Genomic DNA, 18,512 nt, shown 5'->3' with positions numbered 1-18,512 from the left:
CAGGCTCCTCTGAATGCTGGGCAAGGGACAGGGGATAAGAGGGCAGTTTTGTCCTCCCCACCACCCCCCTATCACCTTCATTTTACCTCCCATTAGGTAGCAAGGGCAGAGCAGACTGCCTTCTAGCAGGTGGGCCCTAGTTCTGCCTCAACCCTCTCTGGGAGGGAAGGTGGAGGGGGGAGTGGGCATCCTTATACCCCAGGCGCCAGGCTGGGGATTAGTGGCCTTTGGAGGAGGCTTCCTGCTTGGCTCCCATCCAAGGCCATTTCACAATGGGGGGAAGAGTGCTGGCTGAGAGCCCCAGTACAGCTCCCCACCCAGCAGCCCCTCTCAGAGCCCCCAGGGTGAAGGATCCAGGCCCCATTAGTGGGGTGCAGGGAAAGGAGTGGTCTGTGTGCAGTGCCCTGGAGCTGGCCAAGGGAGCAGCTTTATAGGTGCCCTTCCTCTGCCCCTTGTTACCCACATGCCACCTTCACACTGGGGGTGTCTTTGGCAGGTCAGGAAGTAGCCCCTCCAAACATTCACACAGACATACTCAGAGACACAGGTGGAAGCTTGCTGAAGAGGAGCAAGACCTTGGTCACCTTCCTACAATTAGGCAAAGTGACACCCAGACTGAAAATCTCAGAAGGGGAACCAGTCCAGTTGGGGTAGCTAAAGTCAGGCAAGAACCAAGAGGGAAACCTAAATACTTTGTGAGGGGCGTGCCTAAGGACAGGGCCCAGCTAAGAGGATGGTGTAACTGGTATAGCTTTGAATGTCCATGGTTGAGACTACCAGTTTGATCCTGGCACTGCATGTGCCAAAGTGGTCCTCTGGCTCTTACTCTCTTATGTTACCAATAAAATAGATCTTTTGGGGGTCAAATGGTGTACATTTGGTTGAGTGCACATGTTACAGTATGCAAGGACCCAGTTTCAATCCTTCTGGCCCCCACCTACAAGTGGCAAAGCAGTACTGCTGGTGCCTCTCTTTCTCTCCCTTTCTTTCTCTCACTTCTCTCACAATTTCTCCCTGTCTCTATGCAATAAATAATAAATAAAATATATTTTTAATTATATTTATTTATTGAATAGAGACAGCCAGAAATTGAAAGGGAGAGAAAGTGACACCTACAGCACAGCTTCACCACTTGCAAAGCTTTCCCCCTGCGGGTAGAGTTGGGGGGTGGTCTCAAACCCAGGTCCTTGCACCTTATAACTGGTACACTCAACCAGCTACACCACCACCTGTACCCAATCCCCTTCCCCCCTTTTTTTTGTTACCAAAGCACTGCTCAGCTCTGGCTTATGGTGTTGGTGGTGGTGGTGGGGTTTGAACAAGGGACTTTGGATGAGAGTCTCTTTGCATTAACCATTATGCTATCTGACCCTGCCCTATAAATAAAATATTTTACAATAATAGTTTTTTCAAGGGTTGGCTCTTGAGCTCAGCCTGTAAATTATCTTGTATTCACAGGAGCCTCAGTAGTTAGGAACCTAGTGGTTAGGGACCCAAATTCTCCTTAAGTCTCAAAGAGGAGAAAAGAGCAAACCCAGATGAAATGTCAAACCACAGAACAAAGTGATGTGAGGTTGGGGCCTTACATGGCTGAGTTGTTGTTTTTTTTTTTTTTTGGGGGGGGGCAGGAACAGGACTGGGGACAGGCAGAGGGGGCCCAGAGGATAGGCAGAAGTGGTTCTGTAAAGATGGTGGGCTGGCCAAGCAGGAATGCGCATGCATAGCCTAGCCACAGTGTGACTCTCGACTCTGGAGATACTTCCAGCCTCTGAGCCCTCCCCCTGGACCAGGCCTCCATCCCCATATGGAATTGATAGGGGTGTGGGGGTGGCGTGGTAAGCCAAGCAAGGTCTGAGGGAGCCAAGGAGCACAGGCCTCAGTGGAGGAGCCCTCTGACAACAGGAAGCAGCTGCAGTGGGTCACCAGGGCTGGGTTGGTGTCTGTCACTCTCCTGCCACTCCCATGAAGCCCCTGAAGAACAAATTGTTCTTCCAAAAGCTCTGGGGACAGAGGACCCACACCTGCTCCCCAGCTCACTGTAGACAATCTCCCAGCAGCCAGGGTGTGTCTATATGTATGTGTTGGGGTGGGTCCTATGTTCCCCTCACCCTAATCCCTGTTGCTGTTCACTGAGGCAAATGAAAGCCCAAATGAAATTTTCAGTGGTGGGGTGACATGGGGCCCAAATCTTCACTAGACTTCATCTGGGACTTCCAGTGTGTCTCTAAGAACAGGACCCAAGGGGCTGGTCAGTGGCACAGCTGATAGAGTGCATATGTAATCAAGCATAGTGATCTAGGTACAAACCCAGGTTCCTACTGGCAGAAGGGAAACTTTATGGAGCAGTGTCACAGATGTCTCTCCTCTCTGTCTCTCCCTATCTCTCCCTAACTCAATCTCTAACAAAAAAGAAAAATGAAGAAAAAAGTTTGTTGGAAATAGTGTCATCATTACAAAGCCTCAGTGATAACCCCAGTAGAAAAAAACAAAACAAAATAATAATGTGATGGATCCAGAGATAGCTCACTTAAGTGGAGCACATGCCTTGATAGGTATGTGGTTCTGGTTGGGAATTCTGACACCACCTGAAAGAACCACAGGGGGATCTCCAGTGATGGTGAAATAGAGCTGTTATGCGGCTCTCTTTCTCCTATCTATTTTATTTAAAAGGGAAAAAGAATGAAAAAGGCAGCCCTCAAAGAGATTCTCATACCTGAGGCTCTGAGGTCCCAGCTTTAATTCAGAGCACCACCATAAGTTAGACCTGAGCAGTGCTCTGGTCTCTCTGGTCTCTCTCTCTCTGTCTCTGTGTCTTCCTGTAGCTCTCTCATTAGAATAAAATTAAAAGAAAAGAAGTCAGTCCTGGATAGGTAGAAGCATGCATGCATGAGACCCTGGTGCCATACACATGTTATTATTATTAATAAAAACTTTTATTTTTGCCAATAGGGTTGTTGCTGGAGCTTGGCACCTACAGTCCTAGCAACTTTTTTTTTTTTGGATAGAGGATGAAAGACAGATAGATAGTGGGAGAGAGAGAAGAGGCATCTGCAGCAGCATGGCTCCAGTGTTCATGAAACATTTCCCTTGCAGGTGGGGGCCTGAATTTGAACCCAGTCCTTGTGCATGGTGATGTGTGTATTCTACCAGGTAAGTCACCACCAGACCCTTGGGTCCTGTTTTTAGAGATGTCATTAGAAGTCTCATGTGAAGACTCAGGTGGGCTTTGTGTGGCCTCAATGCTCTCATTTGAACTTTCATCACATCAGTGAACTGCATCAGGGATCAAGGTAACAGGAATGACACATTAGTCTGGTGTGAGTTTGTGCAAAACAAGCTGGAGAGCAGGTGTGGGCCCTGTCCCCAGAGCATCACTCTAGCTCATGAGCTGCCAGGAATCAAACTCAGAACCTTATGCTTGAGAGTCTAGCACTCTATTTACTGAACCACCCTGTGAAATGGTTAATCCCTGTTTGCCTTCCCCCTTCCCCCAGCCCTCTCCCCTCCCCACCCCACTGGTCCTTGCACCTGCTTCTGTGGTGTGTGGTTTCCCCAGCTGCAGCTGGCTTTGAGATACCCCTCCCTCCCAGGGAACATGAGAGGCCTTGGGGCGCCTCGTAGGGGCTACTCACCCTGGCTCCAGCTGCTGGGTTGGGAGTGGCAAGGTGGGGACTTGAAGTCCTCAGATTTGGACCAGCCATAGGAGGGCTCTGTTTGAATGATCAGTGGGGGTGTGAGTATATGGGGGAGGCATATACTCACTGGGTGTCCTGCTCAAGCCCTAAGCTGAGACGCAGATGAAGGACCAAACAACTCTCTACCCCTGTAATGTGGGCTCAGCCTTCCCTGGAGCCTGGAGGGGTGGGGAGGGCAGTGGCAGGAAGAAGTGCCCTTTGGCAAGGCCAAGTCTCAATGGGTCAAGATGACTTTGAACCCGCAGAGCTGCCAGCCTCTTGCAGGCTCTATTGATCCAGCCTGAGGAAGAACAGTGCACCACTGGGTGCATTATGGGCAGCCAGCCAGCTACTCTCTGTGCTCAGGGGACATTGAGGGACACTGCTCACTGCAAGCAGCTGAGCCCAGAGTGGTTCTACTGGGGCCACTGTCCCAGGGAGCATGAGCAGGGTTCAGTGGCCATGCTGTGTGTCCTGCCCCAGGGGACATCTGGCTGGGGCAGGATGCTCCTCCTGGGGTTGCAGCCAGGGATGCTGACTTGGGTCAAGAGCCAGGCTTGGGGGCAGGAGGGATGGGAAAGCAGGAATCTGACAGGCCCTGGTGGATGGTGACAGTACTGGCCAGGGTTCTGGCTTATGTCATGTACCAGCTCTGAGCAAATTGCTTCAATTTCACAGCTCTGTGGCAGTTGAGGGCTCAGCAGGCAGGTCCATGTGCCTTTGTCTGTAGGAAAATCTAGACTTCCCTACCCCACCCCACCCCCCTGCCCCAGACAGCTCTCCTGCCTAGGATAAGGAGAGGGAGGGCAGTCTGGCAAAGGAGGCTTGAGAGGAAGCAGAGTTGTCCCTCTGCAGAAGCCCTGGGGCGACAGGAGGGCTTCAGGAAGAGGTATCTCAAGGTGGCAGCCAGTGCTGAGGATATGAGGGTGCCAGCTGCCTTGGTACCAGGCACTCTGGCCTTGGCTCCTGGGTCACCTGACATTCCCGAGAGGGTCTGATCTCTGCCAACTACCCTGGCTTATGCCAGAAGGGCACTGTGTGCTCCAGACATGTGCCTGGCAGACTCTCAACTACTCCATGTGGCCACAGGCACAGCATGCTGACTGCAAGTCCATATCCAGCTACAGTCTGCCCTCAGGTGCATAGAGGCAAAATGGATAAGGTATCAGACGCTCAAGTATAAAGTCCAGAGTTCTATCCCTGGCATCACATGTACCAGAGTGATGCTCTAGTTCTCTCTCTCTCTTTAATATAAATAAATAAATAAATAAATAAATAAATAAATAAATAAATACTGAGAAACTTCATTGCTGGGTTAGGAGTCCTTGTATTTATGCACTTGCTTTGTATGTGATTCAAGAAGCATGCAATAAAGGCCTGCTCACTTTACAGAGTGTGTCATCTACAGTCAGGGACATCAGTGAATCAGACAAGGCCTGTCCTTGGGCAGCTCACAGGCCACACCTCTACACTGTAGCCAATATCAGATTGTCAAGTTACTCTCTGGGCCCAACCTTCATTATGAATGTCTTTGATTTCTAGAAAAACTTCATAGCCCTTAGTACTGTTCCTACTAGTATTTTTTATGCCAATCTATGTTCTTCTCTTCTTTTGTCTTTATTTATAAAATGGAAATATTGACAAGACCATAGGATAAGAGGGGTACAATTCCACACAGTTCCCACCACCAGAACCCTGTATCCAATCCCCTCCCTTGATAGCTTTCCTATTTTTTAATCCCTCTGCGAGTATGGACCCAGGATCATTATGGGGTACAGAAGGTGGAAGGTTTGGCTTCTGTAATTGCTTCCTTTATGAACATGGTCATAGACAAGTCAAGCCATACTCCTAGCCTGTCTCTCTCTTTCTCTATTGGAGTAGGGATCTGGGGAGGTGTGGCTCCAGGACACATTGTGAGGTCATCGGCCAGTGAAGTCAGGTTGGCATCATGATAGCATCTGGTAGCTGAAAAAGAGTTAAGATAGAAAGCAGATATCTGGAACCAGAAAAAATCTAGGATTGCCAAAACAATCTTGAGAAGAAAGAACAGAACTGGAGGCATCACAAATCTCAAATCTCAAAAAATACCAGATCTCAAATTGTATTATAGGGCCATTGTAATCAAAACTGCATGGTACTGGAACATGAATAGACACACTGACCAGTGGAATAGAATTGAGACTCCAGAAGTAAGCTCCCACACCTATAGACATCTAATCTTTTTTTATTTTTTAATATTTATTTATTTATTCCCTTTTGTTGTCTTATTTTGTTGTTGTAGTTATTATTGTTGTTGTTATTGATATCGTCATTGTTGGATAGGACAGAAAGAAATGGAGAGAGGAGGGGAAGACAGAGAGGGGGAGAGAAAGATAGACACTTGTAGACCTGCTTCACAGCCTGTGAAGTGATTCCACTGCAGGTGGGGAGCTGGAGGCTCCAACCAGGATCCTTACGCCAGTCCTTAGGCTTTGCACCACATGTGCTTAACCCGACTCCCAGACATCTAATCTTTGACGAAGGTGCCCAGACAATTAAATGGGGGAAGGTGAGTCTCTTCAACAAATGGTGTTGGAAAAAAGTGGGTTGAAACATGCAGAAGAATGAAACTGAACCACTGTATTTCACCAAATACAAAAGTAAATTCCAAGTGGATCAAGGACTTGAATGTTAGACCAGAAACTATCAGATACTTAGAGGAAAATATTGGCAGAACTCTTTTCCCCATAAATTTTAAAGACATCTTCAATGAAACAAATCCAATTACAAAGACTAAGGCAAGTATTTAAGCCTGTGGGACTACATCAAATTAAAATGCTTCTGCACAGCAAAAGAAACCAATACCCAAACAAAGAAACCCTTCACAGAATGGGAGAAGACTTTACATGCCATACATCAGACAAGTGGTTAATAATCAAAATATATAAAGAGCTTGCCAAACTCAACAACAATAAAACAAATAACCCTACCCCAAAATGGGGAGAGGACATGGACAGAATATTCACCACAGAAGAGATCCAAAAGGCCGAGAAACACATGAAAAAATTCCAAGTCTTTGATTGTCAGAGAAATACAAATAAAGAACAACGAGATACAACTTCACTCCTGTAAGAATGTCATACATTAGAAAAGGTAACAGCAGCAAATGCTGGAGAGGTTGTGGGGTCAAAGGAACCCTCCTGCACTGCTGGTGGGAATGTTAATTGGTCCAGCCTCTGTGGAGAGCAGTCTGGAGAATTCTCAGAAGGCTAGAAATGGACCTACCCTATGTATCTCCTGGGGATATATCCTAAGTAACCCAACACACCCATCCAAAAAGATCTGTGTACACATATGTTCTTAGCAGCACAATTTGTAATAGCTAAAACCTGGAAGCAACCCAGGTGTCCAACAACAAATGAGTAGCTGAGCAAGTTGTGGTGTATATACACAATAGAATACTACTCAGCTATTAAAAATAGTAATTTCACCGTTTTCAGCCCATCCTGGATGGAGCTTGAAGAAATCATGTTGAGTGAAATAAGTCAGAAACAGAAGGATGAATATGGGATGATCTCACTCACAGGCAGAAGTTGAAAAACAAGATCAGAAGAGAAAACACAAGTAGAACCTGAACTGGAGTTGGTATGTTGCACCAAAGTAAGATTCTGGAGTGGGTTGGGGGAAGAGTATAGGTCCTGGAAAAGGTTTACAGAGGACTGGCATTCTGTATTCCTATGTTCTTATTTTTCTTCTTCATTATTCAACTGGTAGTTTACTATATTATCATGACTACCTCCCAGGCCACCACAATTCACTTTAAAAAAAAAAAAATCTTTTATTTATATTTATTTTGGATAGAGACAGACACAAATTGAGAAAGAAGGGAGAGATAAAGAGAGACAGAGAAAGGGGGCTGGGGGGGGGCAGGCAGTGGTGCACCTGGTTAAGTGCACACATTACAGTGCACAAGGAAACAGGTTCAAGCCCCTGGTCCCCATCTGCAGGGATGAAGCAGGGCTGCAGATGTCTCTCTCTCTCCCCCTCACTCCTCTCAAGTTCTCTCTGTCTCTATCCAATAATAAATAGATAAAATATTAAAAGAGAGAGAGAGAGAAAGGGGCTGGGTGGTGGTGCACCTTGTTGAGTACAAACATTACAGTGCTTAAGGACCCAGGTTCAAGTCCCTGGTCCCCACTTGCAGGGGGAAAGCTTCAGAAGTGGGGAAGCAGTGCTGCAGGTATCTCTGTTTCTCTACTTCTCTATCACCTCCTTCCCTCTCAATTTCTGTCTGTATCCAGTAAATAAAGATAATAAAAAAAATTTTAAATAATAAAAAGAGAGACAGAGACAAAGACATCGCAGCTCTGTTTCAACATTCATAAATGCTTCTCTCCTGCAGGTGGGAGCCAGGGGCATGAACCCAAGTCCTTGCACATTGTAATGTGTGCACTACCAGCCCCACAGTGCACTTCCCCCTACCTCATTTGGTGGTCTTTGTTTATATCTACAATATCCCTCCAATCTTTTTACTATGCATCTACAAATGATCATTCCCTTGGGAAATATATGCATTTGTTTACATATTCTTTCTTTCTTTCTTTCTTTCTTTCTTTCTTTCTTTCTTTCTTTCTTCCTTTCTTTCTTTCTTTAACTGAGGTTAATGCTTTGCAGCACAGCCATTGACATATGCATACAATTTCATTATGTACCAGGCCCCCAAAGTTTTCTTCCTCTCCTCCCTCCCCCGAGTGTTTTGTTTTGGTGTAATGTACAATTCATTTTTTTGAATACTTATTTATTTATTCCCTTTCGTTGCCCTTGTTTTATTGTCATAGTTATTATTATTGTTATTATTGATGTCGTCATTGTTGGATAGGACAGAGTGAAATGGAGAGAGGAGGGCAAGACAGAGAGGCAGAGAGAAAGATAGACATCTGCAGATCTGCTCCACTGCTTGTGAAGTGACTCCCCTGTAGGTGGGGAGCCGGGGGCTTGAACTGGGATCCTTACGCTGAACCTTGCTCTTTGCACCACCTGCGCTTAACCCGCTGTGCTTCTGCCTGACTCCCCAATTCGTTTTTTAAAAAGAACATTAATAGGATTTCTTAGACTCACTGCCTGTTTCCTTCTAACACTAAAAGCCTTGGACTAGTCTACTCCAAAAATCAATACACTTTCTATTACTATGGGTTTGTCTCTTGTGGATATTTTGCTTAAACAGAATTAGGCAGTGTCTTTGTTTTTTCTATTCTTCTGAAACATTCAACCCCCTAGCTATGGCCTTTTAGACCCCTGGGGATCTGTGCCCAGCTGAGGGTCCCCAGCTTGCTGCTTTTCCCACACCCCCATATTCTGCAGCCCCAACCCAGCTCTTTTGCTCTAAGGATTTGACCCTTGCTCCCTGGCCGTGGCTCACTCCACAAGCCTTAGAAATCTTCCCAAATGCCACCTATTCAAGAGGCGAATCCTCTTTATTCCCCCAATCTTTATCCTTCCCTCTTAATATCTGAAATATTAATTTAAAAAGAGAAGAAAGGGAAAGAAGAGAAAAGAGAGAAAAAAAAGAAGAGAGGAGAGGAAAGGGGAAGTGGGGGGCCAGCAAGATAGCTCACGTGGATAATGCACCTATTTTGTCATGTGTACAACCCAGATTCAAATCCAGCCTCCACCCCTCTGGAGGGAGCTTCTGTGCTGTGGTATCTTGACATTTGAATATAGTAATAGGTGTATGTGTGACTTGGAAAGGAAGAGAAGATGGGGCCACAAGGGGGGGGGGATGGGGTGATATACACAAATACAGTAGAAATAATAGAAACAATAGTTGGGAGTTGGGTGGTGGCACAGCGGATTAAGCGCACTGGCGCTAAACGCAAGGACCGGCTTAAGGATCCCGGTTCCAGCCCCCGCCTCCCCACCTGCAGGGGAGTTGCTTCACAAGCGGTGAAGCAGGTCTGCAGGTGTCTATCTTGCTCTCCCTTTCTGTCTTCCCCTCCTCTCTCCATTTCTCTCTGTCCTATCCAACAACAACGACATCAATAACCACAACAATGTTAAACAACAAGGGCAACAAAAGGGAAAATTAATATTTTAAAAAAAATTTTTAAAAGAGAAATAATAGTTAACTCATATCTGCAACCTTAAGAGAACTACTGTAGCTTACAATGGAGGAACTGGGGAGTCAGAACTCTGATGGTGGGAATGATGTGGAGTTGTATCCCTGTTATCTTGTAATTTTGTAAATCAATATTAAATTACTAATAAAAACTTTAAAGTTATATTTTGTTTTCTTCACTATTCTTTAAGTTTCTTTTTTAATTTTTTATTATCTTTATTTAAGATTGATAGAGATAGTCAGAAATTAAGAGGGAAGGGAGTGATAGGCTGAGAGACTGAGTGACACCTGAAACACCGTTTCACCACTTGTGAAGCTTCCACCCGCAGGTGGAGACCAGGGGCTTGAACCTGGGTCCTTACGCACTGTAACATATGTGATCAACCAGGTGTGCCACCACCTGGTCCCTTCTTTAAGTTTCTTAAGAGCAGAAAACTTTTTCCTCCCCTTCCCCTTCCATCTCTCCTTTTTCAGTGTTTGTGTGGTAAAAAATATATAACAGAGCTGAGGAGATAGTGTGACCATTATGCAAAAAACTCTCATGCATGTCTAAGGCTAAGAAATCCCAGGTTCACTCTCCATTATAGTAGTCTAAAAGCCATAGCTGAACAGTACTGTAGAAAATAATAATGATAATAAAGAGTACATAACATAAAATTCATCATCTTATGAGCCAGGAAGTGGCACAGTAGCTGAAGTTGGGACTTAGGAGTCATGAGGTCCCAAGTTCAATCTCTGGCATTGTAAACGCCAGAGTGATGCTCTGGTTTTCTCCCTTTCCTCTCTCATGTAAATAGGTAAATAAATAAATGTTTTAAAAAATGTTTCTGTCGTGGTCCGGGAGATGGCACAGTGGGCAAAGCACTGAACTCTCAAGCATAAGGTCCTGGGTTCAAACTCTGGCAGTACATGTACCAAAATGATGTCTGGTTCTTTCTCTCTCCTGCTATCGTTCTTCATAAATAGATAAATAAGAACATTTTAAAAATGTTTCTGTCTTAAGTGGGGCACAGAACTTTGGTGGAGGATGTGTTGACCATGTATGGCTATAAAATTATATCTCTAAAATCTTATACTTCTTAAAAATATTTATTTATTTATTTATTTATGAGAGGGTTAGGAAGAGAGAAAGGACCAGACATCACTCTGGTACATGTGCTGCCGGGGATTGAACTCAGGACTCCATGCTTGAGAGTCCAACCCTTTATCCACTGCGCCACTTCTGGACCACAAAATCTTATACTTTTATAACACTTTTGTTAAATTACTAATAAAAAAAGAAAACAATTTCATCTTAGCCCTATATGTCTGTCATTTCTCTCTTTCTCTCTCTCTCTCTCTCTAGTACCAGGCTGGTACCCAGAGCCTCATATACATGAAGGATGCATTCTACCACTGAGCTAGACCCCTGGAACCTCACCTTCACTTTCTGAAGTGTTCAGCTCAATAGTGTTAATTATACTATGTGTGTTTAACCCTGTGCACCATGGCCCAACCCCCTCCCCCACTCCTCTCTCAACTTGTCTCTTTCTTATCAAGTAAAAATAAAAAGAAAGAGGTTATGGGATACATATACTCCATGGCATACTACTCTGCAATCAAAAAAAAAAAAAAAAAGATGATATTGTGATTAGAAGGGAGCTGGAGGTGATTATGCTTAGCAAAATACGCAAAGAGGTGAAGACAATTACCAGATGGTTTCACTCATATGTGGAATCTAGAGGACTGATACACAGGAATTTGCAAAAAGCAAAAAAAAAAAAAAGTAATCAACCTTAATCAACCTGTTTCCAAGACTTTAAGAAAACCATGGTGATTATCATGGGTGTGGGGATAGGTCACAGAACTTTGGTGGTGGGAAGTAGGGCAGTAGATAAAACATTGGACACTCTAGTATGAGGTTCTGAATTTGATCCCCAGCATCATGTGTGTCAGAGTGATGATCTGTCTCTCATTGTCCTCTCTCTTTCAAATAAATAAATAAATACATCGTAAAAAAAGAAATATCAGTCTATCTCAAGGTCTTAGAGAAGTTCCAGTCAGTTGAAAAACTATTAGAGGGAGCACCCCAAATATTTGTATATTTATTCATTAAATATATACATGGCTATTCACCTATGAAGAACAATGATTAAGCTTTATTTTAGATTTTAAAAAATAAAGTTAACTTTATTTCCTACCCTCAGTGGATTGTATTGTGACACTATGTGATATTATTGCTCTAGAGCTTTCCTCTAGATTGTTCTCAAGGCGTGTGTGTGTGTGTGTGTGTGTGTGTGTGTGTGTGTGTGTGTGTGTGTGTATGTGTGTGTATGTTTAGAGTGGGAGGGTGAGGCAAGGACCCATGCAATGATCCTGGCTCAAGCCTCTGGCTCCCTAGGTCGCTTCATGAGTGGTAAAGCAGGTCTGCAGGTGTCTATCTTCCCCTCCCCTCTCAATTTCTCTCTGTCCTATCCAATAAAACAGGGTGGAAAATGCCTGCTAGGAGTAATGGATTCGTAGTGCTGGCACTGAGCCCCAGCCATAACCATGGAGGCAAAAGAGAGAGAGAGAGAGAGAGAGAGAGAGAGAGCAGAGTGGGAGGTTGAGAAGGAGACAGAGAGAGAGAGAGAGAGAGAGACCATCAGCACTGCTCATGAAACTTCCCTGCTACAGGTGGTGTCTGGGGGCTTGAACTCAGATCCTTGAGCATGGTAACATGTGCTGTACCACTATCCAGCCCCCATCCCATAAGTACATCTGTCAATGGGCATTTAGGCAGCTTTCACTCCTTAGCTATTGTGACTAATACAGCTATGAACATAGAGGTGCATATGAACTCTGAAATTAATGCTTTTATGTTCTTTGGATAAATGCCAAGAAATGGTATTGCTGGATCATAGGTAATTCCACTCTTATTTGTCTCGGGACTCTTTCTTTTCATTTTTTAAACCATTTTTAATATTTTTATTTATTGTTGGATAAAGAGAGGAACTGAGAGGGGAGAGAAAGATGGAAAAGTAGAGAGATACTGGCAGCACTTCTTCACCACTCATGAAGTTTTCCCCTGCAGGTGGGGACCAGGGACTTGAACCCAGATCCTTGTGCACTATAATGTGTGCTCTTAGCCAGATGCGTCACCACCTGGCCCCATCTCAGGACTCTTTATACACTTTTTCATAGTGACTGTGTCAGTTTGCATTTCCAGTAGTGTGAACTATACTTCCTAATGTTTAAATCCACAAAAACAAAACATGGCAATGAAGTAGATGCTGAACATTTAATCTAGCAATAAGGAATCATAATTCTCTGGGAATAAAGTCTCACTAAAAATTGATTTTCCTATAAGCATTTTTACACTAATGGTTGCTTAGCAAAATTTAAAAGTGTTTAGGTTTTCCTGGTCAGGTACAAATCACTAGAGCAACTAAAATCATCACAAAAATACTTATACTTCCTGTTCCGGAGGCGGAGCTACGAGCAGCAGATCGCTTTCTCTCCTCTCCTCTCCTCTCCTCTCCTCTCCTGGATCAACTAGGAATACCAAAGGAGACCACCCGGACCGAAACAAGACAGGACTAGAATGACCACAGGTACCCAGTAAATCACCCGTGAGTACAAACACGCATGGCTGGTGACAGAGAGGAGAGAGGGGCCTAAGGAGAGATTAAGTGACTGCTAACAGTTCAACAGTTTATCAGTGGAGACACCACCTCCAGTTGCTCCACAACAAGGGGACAGCTGAAGGGAGGAGAGGATTCCCCAGAGACTCACCAAGTGCAACTCTGAGTCTCCGTTGCTACTACCCTCAGAATCTGGAGCAGCAACAGGGAGGGACACCAGGGGACAGAGATCTAACCAGGAAACTCAGGAGAAGACCTATACCTCAGTGGCATAGCTGAGGGGCTGTGAAAGTCTCTTTGCATAACCACTGGATTATCTCTGCCACACCCTGCTTTATCTCTTGGTCAGGAGTCAGTGATTAAGCTAAGAAGCCTATTGACAGTTTAAAAGCCCTCAGGCTCCCATAGCCTACAGGGAAGAAAAAAAAAAAGAGGCTTTTACACCACTGAGCTCCAACTCAGGGATTGAAAAAACTGTTAACTTCCACCACGGTAAACCCTTTAATTAAATTACTTAGACACAAGTCAATCCAGGCAATAGTGATAAATAATTTGAAAGGTACTGATAAAGGGAACTCATAACATAATATATAAAATGGTTAAAACAACAAGAAAAAAAATTGGAGACTCGAACCAGGACAAGAGTCCAGCTAAAAGTCCTCCAGAGGGTGAAGCACAAAACAACGAGTTCAACATCCAAACATTAGCTAAGGAAATAATAACAGGAGTGAGTAAAGAATTTGAAAAAATTGTAATCAGAAATGCAGGAACAACAAATGAGAATATGGAAGAAAATTCTAATTATCTCATGGTTATTAGAGAGCTGAAATCGCTGAGCTAAGAAGGCAGCTAGCTGAACAAGCTAAAACAGTATCAGAGCAGGGCAACAAAATAGATGAACTCCAGAAAGCAGTAGAGGGCAGAGAGAATAGAATCTATGAGGCTGAAGACAGAATTAGCAAGATTGAGGATGAATTAGAGACAACTAAAAAAGAAGTAAGAGATCTCAAAAAGAGATTAAGAGATGCTGAAAACAACAACAGAGTCCTCTGGGATGACTTCAAAAGAAACAATATACGCATTATTGGCTTACCAGAGGAAGAAAGAGAAGGAGAGGAAGAAAGCATTCTCCAGGCCATAATAGCTGAAAATTTCTCTGGTCTAGACAACACCAAAGACATAAAGATTCAAGAAGCCCAGAGAGTCCCAAACAGAATTAACCCAGACCTAAAGACACCAAGACATGTCATACTTAGAATGGAAAGGAATAAGGATAAAGAAAGGATCCTGAAGGCTGCAAGAGAAAAACAAAGAGTCACCTACAAAGGAAAACCCATAAGATTAGCAGCAGACTTCTCCATACAAACACTACAGGCCAGAAGAGAATGGCAAGATATCTATCGAGTGCTCAATGAAAAAGGCTTTCAGCCAAGAATACTATATCCTGCTAGACTGTCATTCAGACTAGATGGAAGCATCAAAACCTTCTCAGACAAGCAACAGTTGAAGGAAGCAACCATCACCAAGCCTGCCCTGAAAGAACTTCTGAAAGGTCTCCTATAAACAACCAGACCACCACAAATAGGACATATATCAAAACACTCTAAAACTCTACAAGAATGGCATTAAAATATCTTCAATCTTTGATATCAATAAATGTCAATGGCCTGAATTCACCTATTAAAAGACACAGAGTAGGAAGATGGATCAGAAAACACAACCCAACAATATGTTGTCTACAGGAAACTCACCTAACTCAACAAGACAAACACAGACTTAAAGTGAAAGGATGGAAAACTATCATACGAGCCAATGGCCCACAAAAAAGGGCAGGAACAGCTATTCTCATATCTGACATGATAGACTTTAAAATAGATAAGATTAAAAAAGATAGGAATGGACACTACTTAATGCTCAGAGGATCAGTCAATCAAGAGGACTTAACAATTATTAATATCTATGCACCCAATGAGAAGCCATCTACATACATCAAACTTCTACTGAAAGAGCTACAGCAATATATTAACAGTAACACAATCATAGTAGGGGACTTCAACACCCCACTATCTCAACTTGACAGATCATCCAGGAAGAAAATCAGTAAAGACATAAGGGAGCTAAATGAAGAGATAGATAAACTAGAACTATTGGACATTTTCAGAGTCATTCATCCCAAGAAACTGGAATACACATTTTACTCAAATCCACATGGATCATTCTCAAGGATAGACCATATGTTAGGCCACAAAGACAGCATCAGCCAATTCAAGAGCACTGAAATCATCCCAAGCATCTTCTCAGACCACAGTGGAATTAAACTAACACTTAACAATCAACAAAAGATTAGTAACAGTCCCAAAATGTGGAAGCTCAACAGTACACTTCTTAACAACTTCTGGGTCAAAGAGGAAATCAAGGAAGAAATCAAAATGTTTCGAGAGTTCAATGAAAATGAAGACACAAGCTATCAAAATATTTGGGACACAGCTAAAGCAGTCCTAAGAGGGAAGTTCATAGCTATACAAGCACACATTAGGAAACAAGAAAAGGCACAAATAAACAGCCTGATTGCACATCTTAAAGACCTAGAAGAAGAACAACAAAGGAATCCTAAAGCAACCAGAAGGACAGAAATTACTAAAGTTAGGGCAGAAATAAATAACATTGAGAATAGGAAAACCATACAAAAGATCAATGAAAGTAAATGTTGGTTCTTCGAAAGAGTAAACAAAATCGACAAACTTTTAGCCAGACTCACAAAACAAAAAAGGGAGAAGACCCAAATAAATCTGATAGTAAATGAAAGAGGAGATATCACAACAGACATTGCAGAAATTCAACATATCATGCGAGGCTTCTATGAACAACTATATGCCACCAAGCTAGAGAACCTGGAAGAAATGAATGATTTCCTAGATACCTACCAACTTCCAAAACTAAGTCAAGAGGAAGTGGATAACATGAACAGGCCCATCACAGCTAATGAAATTGAAACAGTTATCAAAAATCTTCCCAAAAATAAAAGTCCTGGACCAGATGGTTTTACAAATGAATTCTACAAAACTTTCAAAGAAGAAATAATACCTCTACTTTTAAAAGTCTTCCAGAAGATTGAAGACACTGGAATACTCCCTGCAAGCTTCTATGAAGCCAACATCACCCTGATACCAAAAGCAGTCAGGGGCACAACCAAAAAAGAAAACTACAGACCAATATCTCTGATGAACATAGAAGCGAAAATATTGAACAAAAATCGAGCCAACCGGATACAGCAGTATATCAAAAAGATTGTTCATCATGACCAAGTGGGGTTTATCCCAGACATGCAAGGTTGGTTTAATATACGTAAATCAATCAATGTGATCTACCACATCAACAAAAGCAAGACCAAAAACCACATGGTCATATCAATAGATGCAGAGAAAGCCTTTGACAAAATACAACATCCCTTTATGATCAAAACACTACAAAAAATGGGAATAGATGGAAAATTCCTGAAGATAGTGGAGTCTATATATAGCAAACCTACAGCCAACATCATACACAATGGTGAAAAACTGGAAGCATTTCCCCTCAGATCAGGTACTAGAGAGGGCTGCCCACTATCACCATTACTATTCAACATAGTGTTGGAAGTTCTTGCCATAGCAATCAGGCAGGAGCAAGGAATTAAAGGCATACAGATTGGAAGAGAAGAAGTCAAACTCTCCTTATTTGCAGATGACATGATAGTATACATGGAAAAACCTAAGAAATCCAGCAAGAAGCTTTTGGAAATCATCAGGCAATACAGTAATGTGTCAGGCTATAAAATTAACATTCAAAAGTCAGTGGCATTCCTCTATGCAAGCACTAAGTTAGAAGAAATCGAAATCCAGAAATCAGTTCCTTTTTCTATAGCAACAAAAACTATAAAATATCTAGGAGTAAACCTAACCAAAGAAGTGAAAGACTTGTATACTGAAAATTATGAGTCAATACTCAAAGAAATTGAAAAAGACACAAAGAAGTGGAAAGATATTCCATGTTCATGGGTTGGTAGAATTAACATCATCAAAATGAATATATTACCCAGAGCCATCTATAAATTTAATGCTATCCCCATCAAGATCCCAAGCACATTTTTTAGGAGAATAGAACAAATGCTACAAATGTTTATCTGGAACCAGAAAAGACCTAGAATTGCCAAAACAATCTTGAGAAAAAAGAACAGAATTGGAGGCATCACACTCCCAGATCTCAAACTGTATTATAGGGCCATTGTCATCAAAACTTCTTGGTACTGGAACATGAACAGACACACTGACCAGTGGAATAGATTTGAGAGCCCAGAAATGAGGCCCCATACCTATGGACATCTAATCTTTGACAAAGGGGCCCAGACTATTACATGGGGAAAGCAGAGTCTCTTCAACAAATGGTGTTGGAAACAATGGGTTGAAACATGCAGAAGAATGAAACTGAATCACTGTATTTCACCAAATACAAAAGTCAATTCCAAGTGGATCAAGGACTTGGATGTTAGACCAGAAACTATCAGATACTTAGAGGAAAATATTGGCAGAACTTTTTTCCGCATAAATTTTAAAGACATTTTCAATGAAACGAATCCAATTACAAGGGAGACTAAGGCAAGTATAAACCTATGGGACTACATCAAATTAAAAAGCTTCTTCACAGCAAAAGAAACCACTACCCAAACCAAGAGACCCCTCACAGAATGGGAGAAGATCTTTACATGCCATACATCAGATAAGAGTTTAATAACCAACATATATAAAGAGCTTGCCAGACTCAACAACAAGACAACAAATAACCCCATCCAAAAATGGGGGGGAGGACTTGGACAGAATATTCACCACAGAAGAGATTCAAAAGTCCGAGAAACACATGAAAAAATGCTCCAAGTCTCTGATTGTCAGAGAAATGCAAATCAAGACAACAATGAGATATCACTTCACTCCTGTGAGAATGTCATACATCAGAAAAAGTAACAGCAGCAAATGCTGGAGAGGGTGTGGGGTCAAAGGAACCCTCCTGCACTGCTGGTGGGAATGTCAATTGGTCCAACCTCTGTGGAGAACAGTCTGGAAAACTCTCAGAAGGCTAGCAATGGAACTACCCTATGACCCTGCAATTCCT

The 18,512-nt window shown here is 42.9% G+C and overlaps 1 protein-coding gene across 1 annotated transcript in view; it reads left to right on the top strand.

Moving 5' to 3' along the window:
• Window positions 1-3,577, top strand: part of EIF2AK4 (eukaryotic translation initiation factor 2 alpha kinase 4) — a 162,543-nt gene extending 158,966 nt beyond the window's left edge. The window contains exon 40 of the mRNA XM_060175102.1: window positions 3,094-3,577. Within this exon, the coding sequence (XP_060031085.1) occupies window positions 3,094-3,133 (40 nt within the window). The 3' untranslated portion in view covers window positions 3,134-3,577. The remainder of the gene's footprint in view (window positions 1-3,093) is intronic.
• Window positions 3,578-18,512: the final 14,935 nt, after the last annotated feature.

The sequence above is a fragment of the Erinaceus europaeus genome, chromosome 16 (assembly GCF_950295315.1).
Source record: "Erinaceus europaeus chromosome 16, mEriEur2.1, whole genome shotgun sequence".
Lineage (NCBI taxonomy): Eukaryota > Metazoa > Chordata > Mammalia > Eulipotyphla > Erinaceidae > Erinaceus > Erinaceus europaeus.
Note: the sequence above shows the minus strand (reverse complement) of the source record. Positions and strands in the feature narration are given on the sequence as shown.